Genomic DNA, 18,256 nt, shown 5'->3' with positions numbered 1-18,256 from the left:
TCGTACACGTGGTGACACACAGGCCGTACACGTGGAAACTAGTACCCTTTGATTTTTATTTTATTTTGTTTTATTTTTTCTCTGTTTTTGGTAGGAAGTCACTTAGTCGTTTAGGGGACCATTTCAGTTTCACTTTTTCTATATCTACTTCCAATCTTCCAGCAACTCGCTTTTCTTCCTTTTTCTTTATGATCAATGAATACGTTGTTACCTTAGCCAAAAAAAAATGAATACGTTGGTACTGCCAAAAAAAATAATTAATACGTTGGTACCCTTTGCTTTTCAACGCAGTGAAAAAAAACAAGGTTAAATGGGTTGCAATGAAGCTTCCTCACCTTCGTTACTGTCTTTCATTTATGGATTGTGCTATGATGCCGACACCGGATAGCATAGGTTACTTGTGGGCTGTTGGATGGACGGATTTACCACTTTTCATTCTAAGATGTAATTTTGAGGGTCGATGGATCCGACTGTATATCATGCAAATGTTTGTATACTAGCTGCTCGTCTTTTTATTTCTTTAACAAAAAGGATTAATTTGAAAAATTACAAGAGTAATTCATACTCCTCTTTTATGATACTATCTAATAATATATTAAATTAAAGAATAACTTACCTGTCTCAGTAATAGGGATAAGTGATATCTCACTTAGGGAGAGAGAAAGATAGAGATAGTGAGAGGCCGAGGGGATACCACATGTTATTATTAAGGGAATAGGTAAATTATTCTCATTAAACTATAATCTGAACTCCACGACAATATAAGATGTCAAACAAGAGAACACTATCAAAGATTCAAAGACAATTAAATAGGGTTTCCCATATATCACACTAATGATGGTGATTGAAGTGTTCTTAAATGCACAATAAGCACAGATATTCTTGATGGGTGTCTTAATTTCTTTCTCTCCTAATGAATATGTCATCTCCATTATGTTGAGGCTGTTCTGAATTAACTAGTGATAGACAATTTGCATTTGATGCTTCCATCATTACATGGTTGGTGCAATATTGTACATGTACAAAATCAACCTAACATTAATTGAAATTGCTTAGAGATTGGGGGATGTAGTAATTCATTATCAGAAGTAAATTAAAAGAGAGGCTAGCTGAAATTAATTAATGTTGCAAGGATTAAAGTTGAGTTTGCAATATTCTGAGTTGGGTCCACCATCTTTAATTAAAACTGGTCCAAAATTCTTGTGGGGGTATCCAATTGTTCGATTTACCGGTGCTACCTACTTTTCATGGGGTCATCATTTAATAAGTAACACAGACCCACCGCAGATGATGATTTTGTTTCTCAACACAGACCCACAGCTTTTTCACTTTCTTCCTTATTTTCCATGTGACATAGGGCAAAGGATCGATTATTAAGCTCCATCTTTATTTCTCTCCTTTATTTAACTTTATTTTTAATTATTACTTCTTCTTATCATAAGTTTTTTGTTGTTTCAGATCTAAATTTGAAAGAACTGTCCGTTAGTAAGCTACAGTGATTTTGTTCAGTTGAATGCTTATATCATTATATACCCCTGGAGTTTGCCCAATATGATTAATAATCTTATTCTTATTTAATGAGCTGCACACCAATACACCATGTATTTATTTATTTTTTTTTATTTATTTTTTTTTTTGCAGGCCAATACACCATGTATTAGATATGATGTTTTGGGGGATATATAGTTTGGAAAACGATTCAGTACCTTCTTGTTGCTTAGCTCATTCGATTTATTCCACTTAAATTATTAAGTAGGTGTCAGACATATGAAATCCATATACGAGATCTGGGAATAAAACAATTAATGGTGTAGGAATTAACAATATGGGATGATATGTAGTACTGCAAACTTCAAATTAATTTCAAACCATGAAATAAATAATAACTAGGTAGCTAGGTTTTATTTTCTTTGTTTCTCGCCCTTATTAATCTCTTTGGATATATCATATATTATTGCTATTTGCTTGTTTATAATTATAACTAATTGTTATTTGTTCATTTCTCCCTCTAAAACAGAGCTGACTCCAGGTTCCAAAAAGTCGGAGAGGCATCTTTAATTAGGTTTCAATTAAGCATATTTGATCTTTCACACAGATGGGTACGTGTGGAACAAGAAAATGAGACAAAAGGAGTTGAATACTTGAAAGTTTCCCAACCCCATTCAAATAAATAATTAAACAAATTCTAATCATTTTACAAAATTATATATCTCACTTATTGACCTAAAACTGAATGGTACGTATATATCCTTAATAATTCTTTGACAAATTAAATTCTCTATCCTTAAAGGAAGGGGAAGAAGAATATGCCATGCATTATTATTTGCATATGCATAGGGTTTGGATGATGTTTTCCTTCATAATTTTCATTACTATCTGACACAATTGAACGTGTTAATCATGTATCTGAAAGAGTCCCCCAGCTTTATTTATTATGTATCGATATCATGTGCCATTAGGTGCAACACATGCACATATATATATATATAGCAAAGCAGTGTATATTTTCCTTGGAAAAAGTATCATTAATTATTAATGACCACAGTGGGGTTGACATAATCATATACATGGAGTAATGCGCATAAACCATGCATGTGCTCAATCTGGTGATTCTAATCAGTTGATTTTATGGGTACGTGTGCTAGATTGGTAGTGAACTTGCACATGAGATCTAGTATGAGTTAGTTCAATGTAATATATTTTATAGGATAAAGTAGTTTGCTTATTATGATTTTTCTTTTTAAGGGTACGAATGATAATACATAAATGTACATAAAAAAAATTTTAATGGTATAAATATGATATAAGAAGGATACGGATATTTTAAGTTCTTCAATTAATTTTGAAACTTTTACATATGACTATAATTTTACATTGAAGAATATAGTTGTTGGTGTAACAAAGCACAAACAGTAAACTAATATATCAAAGTACAAAATAAAATGGGCTTATTCGCGCCAATGCCCTCTAAAAATAACTTCGATTTTCAATTTGACCCATGAAACTTTATTTCTCTCACTTTGTCCCCCGAACTTTACAAATACCATATTCCGTCAAGTCCGTTACAAACTCCGTTAAATAAACTAACGTAGCGCTTACTTGGATGTACATTTGACGTGGCGCGAATAGGCCAATAAAATGTCTAAAGGTAAAAATACGTTTTAAGAAGGACACATCACTATAATTTTAATTTGAAGGATACATTATTCATGTAAGAAGATACGAATAGTAAAGTAACAGGATACAAATGGAATATGTAAAAATACAAATAAGAATAATAGGGTGTTTTTTTTTTAGTTGGGAAAGGAAATCGAATTTAGGTGCATAATGGATAATTTAACTATATTTTTAACTGGGTTATCCAACAACTGCGAATAGTATAGTATTTTAACTATACCAACCAAAATAATATTGGTGTTTTGAGTATATATCCAAAAGGTCAGGAGCTTAGTATTGCTCTTTTGTAAATCTTCCTCTGCTGGAGGCTTGGCAGAAACCCAGAAGCACCATAAATCTGCAGTGGGCCCGGGTGGGCCTTGGGTCGCTGTCTTTTATCAGCTACTACAAAGTCCACAGAACGTAGAGACGTAGAGTGCTCAGCCCTGCAGTTTCCTTTTGGGTTGATTATAAATTAGTTTGGCTCACAATGGGAAATCCTTTGTAATCTTATTGGGCTGGACATTATGAATAACTTGGGCTCAATGGTCATTTGTTAAGAAGGCTTATCTGGGATTTATAGGCCCAAAAATACGTGCTGTTGGTTCTGTGTTCTTGTTGGCCCTCCTTGTACCCAACAATAAAAAAACTTTTGGTGTAGTGGTGTGTAGTTGAATCAATGGGAAACTCAAGGTGATGGAACATTTTCAAAACCAGTGAAACTCATTGCAACCAAGACCACCTTCAAAAATATACAATTATTGAAAGTGCAAATTGGTCAAATCATAGAAACTAATGGAGGGAAAGAACTAGGTTCCCCACTAGCACAAAATCAAAAATTGCTATTTTTGGTAAAAATCCAAGCATCAACTAATTAGCCCACTCAGCCACCCATGACCCACACCCACCCACCTAATGACCCATGGGCCCAACCCACCTAGTTCATGTTTCACTTTTAATCCTTTTTCCACATCTCCATGATTTCTTCTTTACGCGGAAAAGAAAAAACTTTTTCCACAGTCCAAGGATCACTTCCTAGTTCCTATGCTCGGACATAGTCATACTTATCTCCTACCAAGGAATAGGAATCCGGAATCCCCACCTCACATTATATATTTATATATAATGTATTTTAAACCTTCTACTAATATTTTGGGTAAATTATTCCCAAAATCCTGATTTTAAAATATTTTTAACTGAAAATCTAGTCAAATAAAAAATTAGGTTCAACCTTAATCTGTCCGTGTATGCGCACGCGAAGTGAAAAAAGATACTACCGAGCGCTCGGTAAATGCAGATGCATCCTGCATCTGCCCATTTTTAGGTTGCAGATGTATCTTTTTGTATTGCATATATTTTTTTTATGTTGCAGATGCATCTTTTTAAGTTGTAGATAATATGTTTTAGGTTGCAGATGCAACTTGAAGATGCAGGTTGGGTTTCTAAATGCAGGTTAGGTTGCAGATGTATCTACCGAGTGCTCGGTGAGAATTGTCAAGCGCTTGGTAGACAGTTTGAGTTTCTACTTAATTTTTTGGCCGACTGGAGTTTGAGTTAAATTTCTTTCTCATTTTTTGTTTCTAATTAAAGCACCCAATATTTTTTGTGTTGATCTTGTAATTATATCTAAAATTTTAATATTGTCTTAGACTTTGGATCATGCCATATGTCCCAACAAAATTTTTAAATACTAAACTCAAAACACGTAATCTTTAATTCTTAAAACAACATTATTGTTAATATAAACACAATATCAATAAAAAAAAAAGTAAAAATCCTATTACAATCACATTATTAAAGATGTTTCCTATTTTCTAGTTCTCTCTCATTAGTCATTTCTTTTATTTGATTTGGAAGGAAACCATTGGAGGCTGGTTGATCCTAGCAATTGTAGCATTATAAAGTTGATGGGAGGTATGAACATAAGCCACTATTGGATTTTACAGAATATGGAATAGAAGATACGAGTGGGGTGGTTCTTAATTCCCTTCCATGGTTAATTGTGTAGACTTGGCAACTGCAGGGTTCGAAAAATTTATTTGGACCATTGTCTATTGACTCTCTATTTGATTGGAAAGATCTCTTATTTTTGGCAAGTGGGGTGCCCTTGTCCGTAGCTTTTGAAAATTACAGTGTTGGTGTCTTGTAATGCTCTTTTAGTGTTCTTCAACTTCTTTTTGGTGCTCAAAAATCAGTGTCATTCTCGTCCACATTAGCTTTGTTTAAGTACAAGGATAACAAGGTCTTAATGCCTTGTGCTTTTAAACTACTTGTATAATGTAAATTCAAACATGCATATTTGCGCTTAAGATATTTCAAACTTAAAATATCTGAATTTATAATTTGTCATATACTTATTATTTTGCTGCTAGACCCACTTGTACATTTTATTCGTATAGCTTTTAGAGTAACTATACCATATTGTCGAAATTTTATATTTATTATTAAAGCTTAAAATAAAATATTATTACCATTAAGAATAAAAATAAGAGGGAAAGAAAATGAAAGAATGAAATCATCTGGAAGCAGCTTTATGCGACAAGCATGTTGAATCATGGTCCCAAGGAGTTTTCAATTTGAATGAATATATTCGTGGCCATACCAACTTCACCTCACTAGCCGCAATTTATCAAAATAATAAAAATTTAAATTCATATATTCATCTTGTTTGTGCACTGTTGGTCCTTATATGGACCGACCTTAATTGTGCCGTTTCAATTTTAATTGAATTCTTCTTCTTTCTTTCACACTAGCTAGTTTAATGCTTAAAATTCTTCATTAAAAGAAACGTGTCAACTCTTGTAGTTGCTTTGTACCAAAGCAATTAGCATCTAATCAATATCATTCTCTACATAAGAACATATTCTATTGAGTTTTGACGAATGCAACAGATTTTATTGAGTTTTGATAAATGTTATGTACAAAATTTTTGTTTTTGTACATCGATAACAGGGCAACAAATGAGATTTCACATATAACATATTTGATAATTATAAATATTGAATTTCATACACATTTTTACGAGAATTCGACACATTTCGTCCTACAATTGCACATCAAACTTTTTTCAATAAATGGAAGATATATACAGATAGGGAAAATTGATTCTAAATTCTCCATCACCCATAAATGTTACATTGTTTTAAGGGAATTAATAGATAAGAGTAATTAGCGAAGAAACAATGGTGTATCTTGATGCTTTCTCAAAAAAATAAAAAAAATGGTGTATCTTGATTCGGTTCCTACACATTTTAAACCATCCAGCAAAGGTTGTAACATATATAATAAAAGCATAAGTGCTGCGATAAGTACATACGCAATAGCACATTCCAATTATATCTTATCAGTTATCACAAGTATAATCCTACATACAAACTAACTATAGTACTCACACTACTTATCTACTTTTTAAATTATTAATAACATTTCTTCTTTAATTTCCAATCCTTAAACAATATATTAATGCGAGCAGGGGCGGATCTACAATGGGGTCAATAGGGTCAATTGACCCCATGAACCCAGAATTACTGGGCTTGAGAAAATTTTTTGACCCCATGAAGATTGGGGTGTTACTGGCAGCAGTGGCAGGCAGAGGGGCAAGAGAAGCAAGTGTTTGTGAAAATGGCAGAGAGAAATGAAGAACAGCTGAACAGATTGGTGAGAAAGATGAAGGTGTCAAGTGTCACGTGAAATGCGTATGTTGTTTTTTGAATTCTAAACTTGCCTAAACGACGTCGTTTTGGCAAGCTAATTAAACCAAGTCTGAGTCCAGCCACACAGAAGACAGAACGACAGAAATTGAAAGTCTGAAACCAAGTCTGCTCCTTTACCCGCGCCGACGCCTGCTCTACTTGCTACTTGGCTACTTCTCCCTCGCGACGCGACGCCCTTTGCTGCCTTGCTCGCTGCCAGCCTGCCTCGCTTCGTCATTCGGCGACTGTCGCTGCGCGACTGCGCCTGCGGCCTGCTCACTTAATCTTGCCCTCATAGCAGAAGGTTTCTGGATCCGCCACTGAATGCGAGAGTAGTAATGACTAATGACTAATGACGCAATGACCCCACTACAATCATACCTCAATAGAGAAAACCCACCAAGGAATAGAATTATAAACTCAATATTGATCGGGATTTCAATTTTTTTTTCCTAACTATTTACATAGTATTCATACATTGGATATTAAAAAATTAAAAAAAAATTAAAAAAAAAAAAGTATCATGTCCAGTAAAGTAATGCCACGTAAAATGAGAAACAAATGTTAAGAAAAAAAGTTGGAACTCTTAGTATTTTCCTTATAAATTTCAGTAGAAGAAATTATTGTGAGATATATATATATATATAGAGGAGTGCTCTAAAACTAACTAGTTAGTAAGTTAATACGAAACTAACTATACTTTTGGGACTACCACATAACTAATCTTATAATCCGAACCATCAATTATTTAGGTCATACTTCAAAGATCATCATTACAAAAAATCAACTAAATCGGAAATCATTTAGTCATCTAATTGAGATCAAATAAATAGACGATCAGTGTTTTCGATAAAAACATATAAATAGTTGTTGTTATAATCAAATGACTAAATGATTTCCGAATTTGAAGATTTTTTACAAGGATAATCTTTGAAGTAAGCTTAAAAAATAGACGGTTTGGATTTTGAGATTACATTGTGTGGTGGCCCCAACATGGTGGTTAGTTTTGTATTAACTTACTAACTAGTTAGTTTTAGAGCATTATTGTATATATATATATATATCAAAAATGATTTAAAACTAACTAGTTAGTAAGTTAATAACTTAATACAAAGCTAATTATCCTGTTGGACCCACTACACAATGTAATCTCAAAATTCAAACAATTTATTTTTTAGGCTCTACTTCAAAGATCATTCATGTAAAAAATCTCCAAAATAAAAAATCATTTAGCCATTTGATTATAATAACAACTATTTTTATATTTTTATCGAAAATATTGATCGTCTATTTATTTGATTTCAATTAGATGATTACATGATTTTCGATTTAGTTGATTTAGTTGATTTAATTGTTTTTTTGCAATGATGATCTTTGAAGTAGGTCCTAAATAATTGAGGGTTCGGATTATGAAATTAGTGATGTGGTGGGCCAAAAAGCATGGTTAGCTTCGTATTAACTTATTAACTAGTTAGCTTTAAAGCAATCCTCTATATATATATATATATACAGGCTCCTTCTGTTGAGGTATACCCTGTTGGGGCCCACATGAGTCGTTTTGTGTCGATCCGAACCGTTTAATTTTTACATCTCCATAGATAGATCATTATTGCAAAAAATTAGCCAAATCGGAAATCATTTGTCTATCTAACTTTGATCAAATAAATGGACGAACCAAATATTTTCGATGAAACCGTTTATTTGTTTTATCAAAGTTAGATAGGCAAATAATTTCCAATTTGGCTAATTTTTTACAAGAATGATCTATCAATGAAGATGATTCTTGCGAACGGTTCGGATCGACACAAAACGACTCGTGTGAGCCCTAATAAGGTCATATCTCAATATAAATAAATTGAAGTATACTTCAAGAAGCCTATATATATAAAGATAAATATATATATATATATATATATATAATGTAGATGGAGATTATGGCCCAAAAGAAAAAGAAGTCAAATCCCATCACTCTCTTTATATGTGCATGAAAAGCTTATTCAGTAAATGGTGCAATAATGATATATGCCAAGAAGGAAGTTTTCAACTGCAAAAGTGAGAGTAATTTTGAATCAAATCGCAAAGTATCAGACTAATATATATATATATATATATACAGTGACAGCACAACACCTTTATATCTGAGACTGGAAACTATAATATTGGTTGTGGCCTTGTGGGTACCCTAATGAACCAACCTTCGATATCAATATGTGAATTTCTTTCAATTATAAGTGAAAAAGTAAAGGGCTTGATGAGTTACTGGTACACCACCGAAAACGGAAAACGCAAACAACATGCCGCACTAAATCAGGAATTGAGTGTCACTTGTTTGTTGTGATCATTCAATCTAAGAACACATTTTTAATTGTTATTACTTTTTTTTTTTGTCAAGAATTGTTTATCACTTGTTGTGGTGATCATTCAATCTAAGAACACATTTTTAATTGTTATTACTTTTTTTTTTTGTCAAGAATTGTTTATACTTATTACTCGCGATTCATTTCACGCGAAAAAGTCAATGTATAAAGAGGTAATTAGTAAATAAAATTGCTACAAGCCTAAAATTATTAAGTATTATTTATCAAATAATAAGATAATCTTTTTTTTTGGCCATGATAATATTTAATTTATTTAAATCATATTTTATTTAATACTATTATGCAAATTGCAATTCTATTAGTAGAACTATTCTGAGCATATAATGCACAGTTTGCAACTTTAAAGAATTCATGATTAAAGCTTGAGATTCCAAACGCAAATATCTAGAAAACCCGATTCTTCCTTTTTCATATCTCGATCTCTATCACAAAAAATAAATAAAACTGAATTTTAGTTACAATTTGGGTGGGACTGCGGATGTGTGTCTCTTTGGCCATGGAGAGGACAACATTTATACATGCGAAAATGACAGCACCTTTTTTCATTTTTGACAGTCGAAAATGACAGCACAATTAATCACTACTAAGACAAATTTCATTTGTTGTGTCCCTATTATTTGAGCGAAGTTCTATTTTAGGCTCTATGGTTTTAATTATTATAATTTTAATAATGTAATTACAAATTGTTACAATTCAAGAACACATTAACATTTTTATTTATGAAATCGTCAACTACTTTACATTCTATTAGATGCTAATGATTCAATGACCAATTTAACGAATTAATTGACAAAAATATTAGGATATCATTGAATTGCAATGATTTGTAAACTACATAAGTAAAATCAAATCGAGCAATTGAAACAACATGAACCAAAGTGGAACATAACTTAAACTACAAGGACTAAAAGTGAAATTTAGTTATCATCATTATATATGAAAGAAAAAAATTTGTGTATAATGGAGGCATGCCTATTCTTACATGACTAATTTGTAAAGAGATTTTGTAAAAGTAAGGAAGTATACCCTTGTTACACAGAAGTTTTTCTTCTATAATTGTGTCATATACATACATATATATAGGGTCAATTACATTTTACACCCCTATTATTTGGGTGAAATAACAATTTGATCCCTTACTTTCAAAATGTACCAATCTCAAACTCAAACTCAAACTTTTAAATCTGTGCAATTTTGTCCTTCTATTAAATTGACTGTTGGGTTAATTGTTAAGTGCTTATGTGGAGGATGTGAGTCCACCATTTTTACTAACATGGCCTTCCACTGCATATTTTCACTATAGGGCAATTTGGGCACTCAACAAAAATCTTATTCAATTCAAAGGAATAAAAATGTAGCTACAAGAAGAGTCGAACTCCAGACCACCCAAGTGAAGCTGAGGCACTCTCCCACTTGAACTGCCTTTGCTGATTGAACTACCTCAGGTGGGAGAGTGCCTCAGCTTCACCTGGGTGGTCACGGGTTCGACTCTTCTTTTAACTACATTTATATATTTTTTTAATTGAATAAGATTTTTGTTGAATACCAAAATTGCCTTGTAATGAAAATCTAAAGTAAAAGGTCATGTCAGCAAAAATGGTGGACCCACACCCTCCACGTAAGCAATTAATTAACGGTTGACCCAAATGTCAATTTAAGGGAAGGACAAAGTTGTAAAGATTTTAAAGTTTGAGTTTGAGATTGGTACATTTTGAAGGTGATGGACTAAAGTGTTATTTCACCCAAACAACATGGGTGCAAAATATAATTGACCCATATATATATAAGAAGCTTCAAGTTAAAAAAAAAAAAAAAAGGACATTCTATTTTGGGTCTATAATTTAATAATTAAAATTATTTATATTTTATGAAATTCTTACAAAAAAAAAAGCTAAATAAAAAGTATTTAATTTAATTTGATGAATTGTGTTTGTCCATATAATTTAAATGAGCGGTAATTAATCATAGTTTTGTTCAATGCACAAATAAATAAAATAGAGAAAACCACATCGTATACATTTCTGAATCATTCATGATTCATGAAGAAGGAGAAGCTAGAATAAGTTATTGGCTTATTGCACACTTAAATTCTAGAAATAAAGTTGAATTAATTTTCAGTGGTTGATGAGTCGAGTACTGGGGTAGTGTTTGGAGGGGCGAGGAAAGGTCTTGATGGATTGAGAAGACACTTGTTTGGTATAGGGGGAAAAGCAGCTGGAAGGGTTGGCAAAAGTGAACACACAAGCTAGCAACAAAAAACACATCAAATCAAATCAAACACCACCTTCTTTTACTTAATTAATCATCTCTCTCTCTCCCTCTCCCACTGTGTATAATCTGTTGACGAAGTACTATTCTGAAACAGTTTTTTTTTTGGTCCAACTCTGAAACAGTTTGGGTGAGGGAAGAAGCTAGCATTCAACTAGCAATTGGTAAAGAAAGGTAGAAAACCTTTGATGCTGATGGGTGAGGGGGACCATATATTATTTCCATTCAAAAATCAAAACTCAAAAACAAAAAAGAAGGAAAAAAAGATCTTTTCAGACGTACGATCGAGATTCTCTAAGGTGATCATGAATGATGTGTATGTGTATGGTGGTGGTTGTAGGGTTCATTCTCATCATAGCTATCACTTTTCCAACTTTTTACATATATATTTTTGAAGCTATAAAGAGTGAGAGAGAATAGTCTTATAACAAGACAAATTGATTCCGATCCAACTCGTGCTGACTCGGTCCCAAAAGCCATGCATTTGGAGTATTTGGAAGATACCCATGTATTTGCAACAAACTAAATTCCTCGTATGAACTGGTATTTTTGTGCCAGAATCCAGATGATCGAGAAAGTTATAGAGAGCATAGCATCTTATACTAGCAATAATGTTGAGTTGAAAATTGAAATAACTCATTGAGTCAACTCATTTATAACAGTACCATCACACCATGCTCGACACCTAAGCAGATAGTGACATTGACGGTCAGTTTGTGGCCCACTCAAAGAGTAAGTGGACGCAGCATCTTTTATTCATTCATTCACTCCCAAGCTCAAAGCTCAAACATGATGATGAATTGATGAATCACGATGATGATAATACATTAATACATTACAGTATTCTCTACACACACTCATTACTCATACAGTCATACTCAACTCACCCGACCACATCAAATTCTACAATACAACCATTACTTTTCATTTTTAGGTGATCCAAGATTTTCTTACAACTGAGAAATATATTCACCCATTACACGGAAAATGCAAGATACCTGAGATTAATAGAAGAGAATCTATGCTCACCAGTCATAGCTTACCTGTTCATTTGCCTTTCTGTTGTGGGCCCCTCACTCCCCCCCTCCTTCATCATGTGGGCCTCACCTCCACCCTCACCCAACAACAACAACAACACTTCACACTTCACACTTCACACCATATAATGTGCTATGGCTAATAGTCCTTTCCTTCCCCAATAAATAATTACAAGTTTACAACTCCTCCCCACACATGACACTTCGACACAACAAGCTTACATATATTATGCCCAAAATTTAATAATCTAAAAGGGTTCCTCTTCTTTTTTTTTTTTTAATTTAAGAGATATTTTCTATAATCTATTTGTTTTGTTCAACTTTCAAGAATTAATTAAGCGAATAAAGAATCGAAATTTTATAACTTTGTTTTGTTCTTTTATGCTCGACGGCGATGCCTACGCCGGTTACTGTGGCTAGGCAATGCCTAACCCCGGAGGCAGCCCACGCGCTGGACGAGGCCGTGGCCGTCGCGCGCCGCAGAGGCCACGCCCAAACGACGTCGCTCCACGCAATCTCTGCCCTCCTCTCCCTCCCGTCCTCCGCCCTACGCGAGGCCTGCGCGCGTGCCCGAAACTCAGCCTACTCGCCCCGTCTCCAATTCAAGGCTCTCGAGCTCTGCCTCAGTGTCTCGCTCGACCGGGTCAGCTCCACCCAACTCGCCGACGACCCGCCCGTGTCCAACTCGCTCATGGCCGCCATCAAACGCTCCCAAGCCAACCAGAGGAGGCAGCCCGAGAATTACCATCTGTACCATCAGCAGCAGCAGCTCTCGCCGCAGCAGTCCTCCATTTCCTGCGTCAAAGTGGAGCTCCAGCACCTGATTCTGTCCATTCTCGACGACCCGGTCGTCAGTCGGGTCTTCGCCGAAGCGGGTTTCCGGAGCTCCGAAATTAAGCTCGCCATTTTGCGCCCTTTCCCTCACCTCCTCAGATACTCGCGCTCCAGAGGTCACCACCCTTTGTTTCTCTGCAACCTGACTGAGTATTCGGACCCGGGTCGTCGGAGCTCTGCTTTTCCGTTTTCCGGGTTTTTGAACGACGGGGACGAGAACTCTAGGAGAATAGGAGAGGTTCTTGGGAGGAACAAGGGGAGGAATCCTCTGCTTGTGGGTGTATGTGCTTACGATGCGCTTCGGAGCTTCATGGAAGCTCTGGAGAAAAGAAAAGATTGTGTCTTGCCAGTGGAGCTATCTGGGTTGACTGTAATTTGCACTGAAAAAGACTTCTCAAAGTTCATAGCCGAGGGTTGTGATAAAGGGTCTGTGAATTCAAGGTTTGGGGAGGTCGGTCAGTTGGTAGAGCAGTGTTTGGGACCTGGGCTGGTGTTGAATATTGGAGACTTGAAGGCATTTGTTGCTGACAGTGCTTCGAGTGACTCAGTGAGCTATGTTATTGCCCAATTGACAAAGTTGTTGGAGCTTCATCGTGGGAAGCTCTGGTTAATTGGTGCCACAGCTAGCTATGGTAGCTACTTGAAGTTTGTGAGTAGGTTTCCATCTGTAGAAAAAGACTGGGACTTGCAGCTTCTTCCCATCACTTCTCTCAGACCTTCCATGCCTGAATCATATCCCAGGTCTAGGTATGTTGCCCTATAATCTATATTACATGGACTTTCTTGGTCTCAGTTTTAAATTTGATAACATATAAAGCTTTTTCTTGTTTGCTTGTGAATTATAAAACTATGTCATCTTTGCTCAGATGCTCTTACATGGAGTTTACGACATAATTTATTGATATGTGAGAGTTGTACCTTCTTCTTCTTCTTTATTTTCCAAATTTAATATTCTGATATAGTTTGTTCACTTCTTGTGGTATAGCTTGATTTTTGGAGGAGTCAGGTTATCAGCCAACTACTATAGTCTGTAAATGTCAAGCTATATGTTGCAATTTTTAAATAGTGTTACCTTATATGAGAGAAAAATCTACTTTATATGATGGTTTCAACTTGAGTCTAGTACCATAGTAATTTATGAGCCATGAATCAAAGTGAATTTGCAAGGGTCATAACTGGGTTGCTAACTTGCTATGCAAGGATCAATAGTGGCATACTGGCATATGTGTAGTATAAGAAATGTGTAGGACGGTAATTTTATTTTCTATAATCATAAAATTTCATTGGCAACTTTTCTCTCACTCTCTCTTACTGGTGTTTGGTGCCAATGGTTTCTTAGTTTTGTTTTTTATAATTTACATGCTTTTGAACAAAGGTTGATTTCTCACTTTTTTCTTTTCCATGTGTTTGGAACTCAGTTTGGTTCCTGACTATATGTGCTCATTGAATCTCACAGTTTCCTGGTCATTATATACTTACAGCTTGATGGAGTCATTTGTTCCATTCGGTGGGTTCTTTTCAGCACCTTCTGACTTAAAGCTCCCATTAAGTTGTTCATATCAATGCCTGCCCCGCAATCATCAGTGCAATGAAAAATGTGAGCAAGAAGTATATGCTATTTCAAATCGAGGTTTTACTGCTCCAGTGGCAGGTCAGCACCAAGCCAGCTTGCCTTCTTGGTTGCAGATGGCTCCTGTTGGCACAAACAAGGGATTGGATATGAAGGTGTGTTTAACGATCAATACATTCTCAATTCAGTGTAACATCACATTAGAGTGACCAAAGATACATAGCTAGCTATTTAGGGGCGGGGAGTGCCACAAGTGTTTATTTTTCTATATCCAGCGATATGCCAAACCTTTGGAATGGGAGCATATGGTGGGATATATTGCTAGCTGAACTCCTTGAAGTGCCCCTCTTGGAATAGATTTTATGCACACACACATGCATACATGTACTGCGTTCATGTAAAGCTTTATGTTTTTTGCTCTTTGAGCCTTTAGAGAAATGATTCTGACTAAGATATTTGGGCAAAAGTATGCACCCTTTTGTCCGTTAAGACACCCTTGTTAAGGATAAGAAACTTATAAAGCTCAATACTTGCACTGCTATTTTTATGTTCAGTATCTTGTGTAATATTTATTGTTTGGCATCTTGTGTTTTCTAGATGACATTTAGTTGCGTTCTTTCGTTTGTTGGAATTTTGAAATGTTTACTTCAATTACCGGTTTATTTCCATTATTTGTTTGAAAACTAGTATGTATCTCTTCAGTGCAGACCAAAGATGATGGTGTCTTATTGAGTGCAAAGGTTACAGGACTGCAAAATAATTGGGATAATACATGCCAGCATCTTCTTCGCTCTCATCCCCCTCCTGAAGCAAACTTGTTTCCGACTATAATGGGCTTTCAGTCTGCTGAAGACAAGAAGGACAATCATGGCAACAATATCAACATTTCTTCAAATAAAACTGAGTGCAAGAATGCAAATTCATGCATGCCCATAGATGTGCAAAAGATAACCACATCACAGTCGAGCATTCCTCCCAAGGCTAAGAATGACAGTTTCTCATCTGAAGTATGGGAAAAACCTTCAAAACATGAAGATCTTGAATCGGGTGGCCTCAGGTCTCCTTGCAGTTTGTCCAATTCAAGTGTGGTTGATGGTAGCCAAGCATCTCCCACATCTGCTACTTCTGTGACCACAGATTTAGGGTTAGGAATATGCTCTTCTCCTTCTAGTAATAAACTGAATAAACCTCTAAATCAGAATCAAGGACTTCAACAGGATATCTCAGGCTGCTTTTCTTCTGATGTAGATTTAGTCAATGGGAATCTCTCTAATTTCACTGCTCAATCATCATTCTGCTCAAGTCCTGACAACCATGGGATATTTGATCCAAGTGATGTCAAGATGATTTTTAGAGCTCTCTTTGAGAGGGTTGGCTGGCAAATTGAAGCTATAAGTGTTATTAGCCAAAGAATAGCTCACCACCGATCAAGAAGTGAAAAAAGCTGTGGAGCAAGCCACAGAGGGGATATATGGTTTAATTTTACTGGACCTGATAGGTATGGTAAAAAGAAAATTGCTGTTGCCCTCGCTGAGGTATTATATGGAAGCCAGGAACAATTGATCTGTGTGGATTTGAATTATCAGGACGGAGTGAGCCATTCAGACACAACCATTGATTGTCAAGTAATGAATGGTTATGATGCTAGGTTTAGAGGTAAAACAGTTGTTGATTATGTTGCTGGAGAATTGTGCAAAAACCCCTTGTCCATTGTCTTCCTAGAAAATGTAGACAAGGCGGATGTGGTGGCTCAAAATAGTTTGTCCCAGGCTCTATTGACTGGTAAATTATCAGATTCTCATGGAAGACAAGTCAGCACCAATAATGCAATGTTTGTAACGACTTCAAAATTCTCAAAGGGCAGCAGTATTCTCACTTCCACAAAGGGACACTCCCACTATTCCGAGGAAAGAATCTTACAAGCAAAAGGGTGGCCTGTGCAGATTACAATTGAATGCGCCTTTGAAGACAGCAACATAAGCCAAAACTGGAGGGCATCCTCCAATTCAATTAAAGAAGGCATATCCAACCCACATTTTCTGAATAAAAGGAAGCTGGTGGGTGTCAATGAATCTCCAGAGCAGCATGAAGTCTCAGAGATGCCCAAACGAGCTAACAAGACATCAACTAGGTATCTGGATCTCAACCTTCCAGCTGAAGAGAATGCAGTTCAAAACACAGACAACGGGAGTTCTGAAAATGACTGTGTATCTGAAAACTCCAAGGCTTGGTTGCAAGAATTTTTTGATCAGGTGGATGAAACAGTGGTATTCAAGCCAGTTGATTTTGATGCACTTGCTGAGAAAATATTGAAGGAGATCAAGAATAGCTTCCACAAGTTTGTTGATTCAAAGTGTTTGCTAGAAATCGACTCAGAAGTCATGGAACAATTACTTGCAGCTGTATATTTGTCAGACAGGTATAGGGTGGTGGAAAATTGGGTGCAGCAAGTGCTCAACAGGGGATTTGCAGAAGTTCAGAAGAGATATAGCCTCAATGCTCATACTATTGTAAAGCTTAAAACTTGTGAGAGTCTTTGCTTGGAGCAGCCAGCACCAAAAACTTACCTTCCCCCTAGAATTATACTAAAATGATTGCTAGGAAACGTCTATTCTGTAATTAGATGTATAAGGTAGCATGTAGCTTCTAGTAATCCTTGTTTAGCCTCTTTATTTTCTTTTCTTCTTGTTGGGCCAGTCCTTGTTTAGCCTCTTAATCCCATGGTTTGAATGGGGTTTGCTTGTGCATGATATATAATCTGCAGCTAGTGTGTTGTGTGATCATCTTATATGTACCAATTAAGCTGTTTTACTTTGCAATGGCTTATAGTGATGTATAAACCAAAATTTTGGGAAGGAATTGTATGCATCTGGTTGTTATTCATTGGTAATTGTATTACCTTTGTTGCATAAGCCTTGATGTTCACTCTATGCTTCTACACAACTCCGTTAATATGAAAAATCATGGATCTGTTTGGTATCCTTTCCAATGCACTTGTCCAGATGGAAAGAAATCTTAGTTCAGAATGACAACTTAATCTCCTGACTGAGTCTGGTTTCTCAATTGAACCGGATGAGAAAAACCAAGTGTGGTATGAAATACTTTCCTTCTAAAAACCAGCCCATCTTTTGTCATTTATTGGATACCCATATGTAATGCTCAGGCAAAAGTATTTTGCACATCAATCTACTAATGCAAATATGAAACATTTGAATGCTTAGTGCATATGCTAATGTAATTCTACTTATGTAAGAGCTTCAATGCTTCATTGCCCTTTCATATCTTCTTATAGTTTAATTGTTCTAAACAAGTCATAACTAT

General features: G+C 35.4%; 1 protein-coding gene across 1 annotated transcript; it reads left to right on the top strand.

Annotated features, from left to right (window-relative positions):
• Positions 1-12,671: 12,671 nt before the first annotated feature.
• On the top strand, positions 12,672-17,818 carry LOC147289841 (protein SMAX1-LIKE 8-like). Its single transcript, XM_086238395.1, has 3 exons — positions 12,672-14,112; positions 14,847-15,090; positions 15,643-17,818. Exons 1-3 carry the CDS (start codon positions 12,926-12,928, stop codon positions 17,527-17,529), a joined length of 3,318 nt encoding a protein of 1,105 aa, XP_086094521.1. The 5' UTR covers positions 12,672-12,925; the 3' UTR covers positions 17,530-17,818.
• Positions 17,819-18,256: the final 438 nt, after the last annotated feature.

This window comes from Dryas octopetala, chromosome 3, assembly GCF_963921425.1.
Source record: "Dryas octopetala chromosome 3, drDryOcto1.1, whole genome shotgun sequence".
NCBI lineage: Eukaryota > Viridiplantae > Streptophyta > Magnoliopsida > Rosales > Rosaceae > Dryas > Dryas octopetala.
The sequence above is the reverse complement of the archived record's forward strand: the minus strand, read 5'-3'. Positions and strand labels throughout refer to the sequence as shown.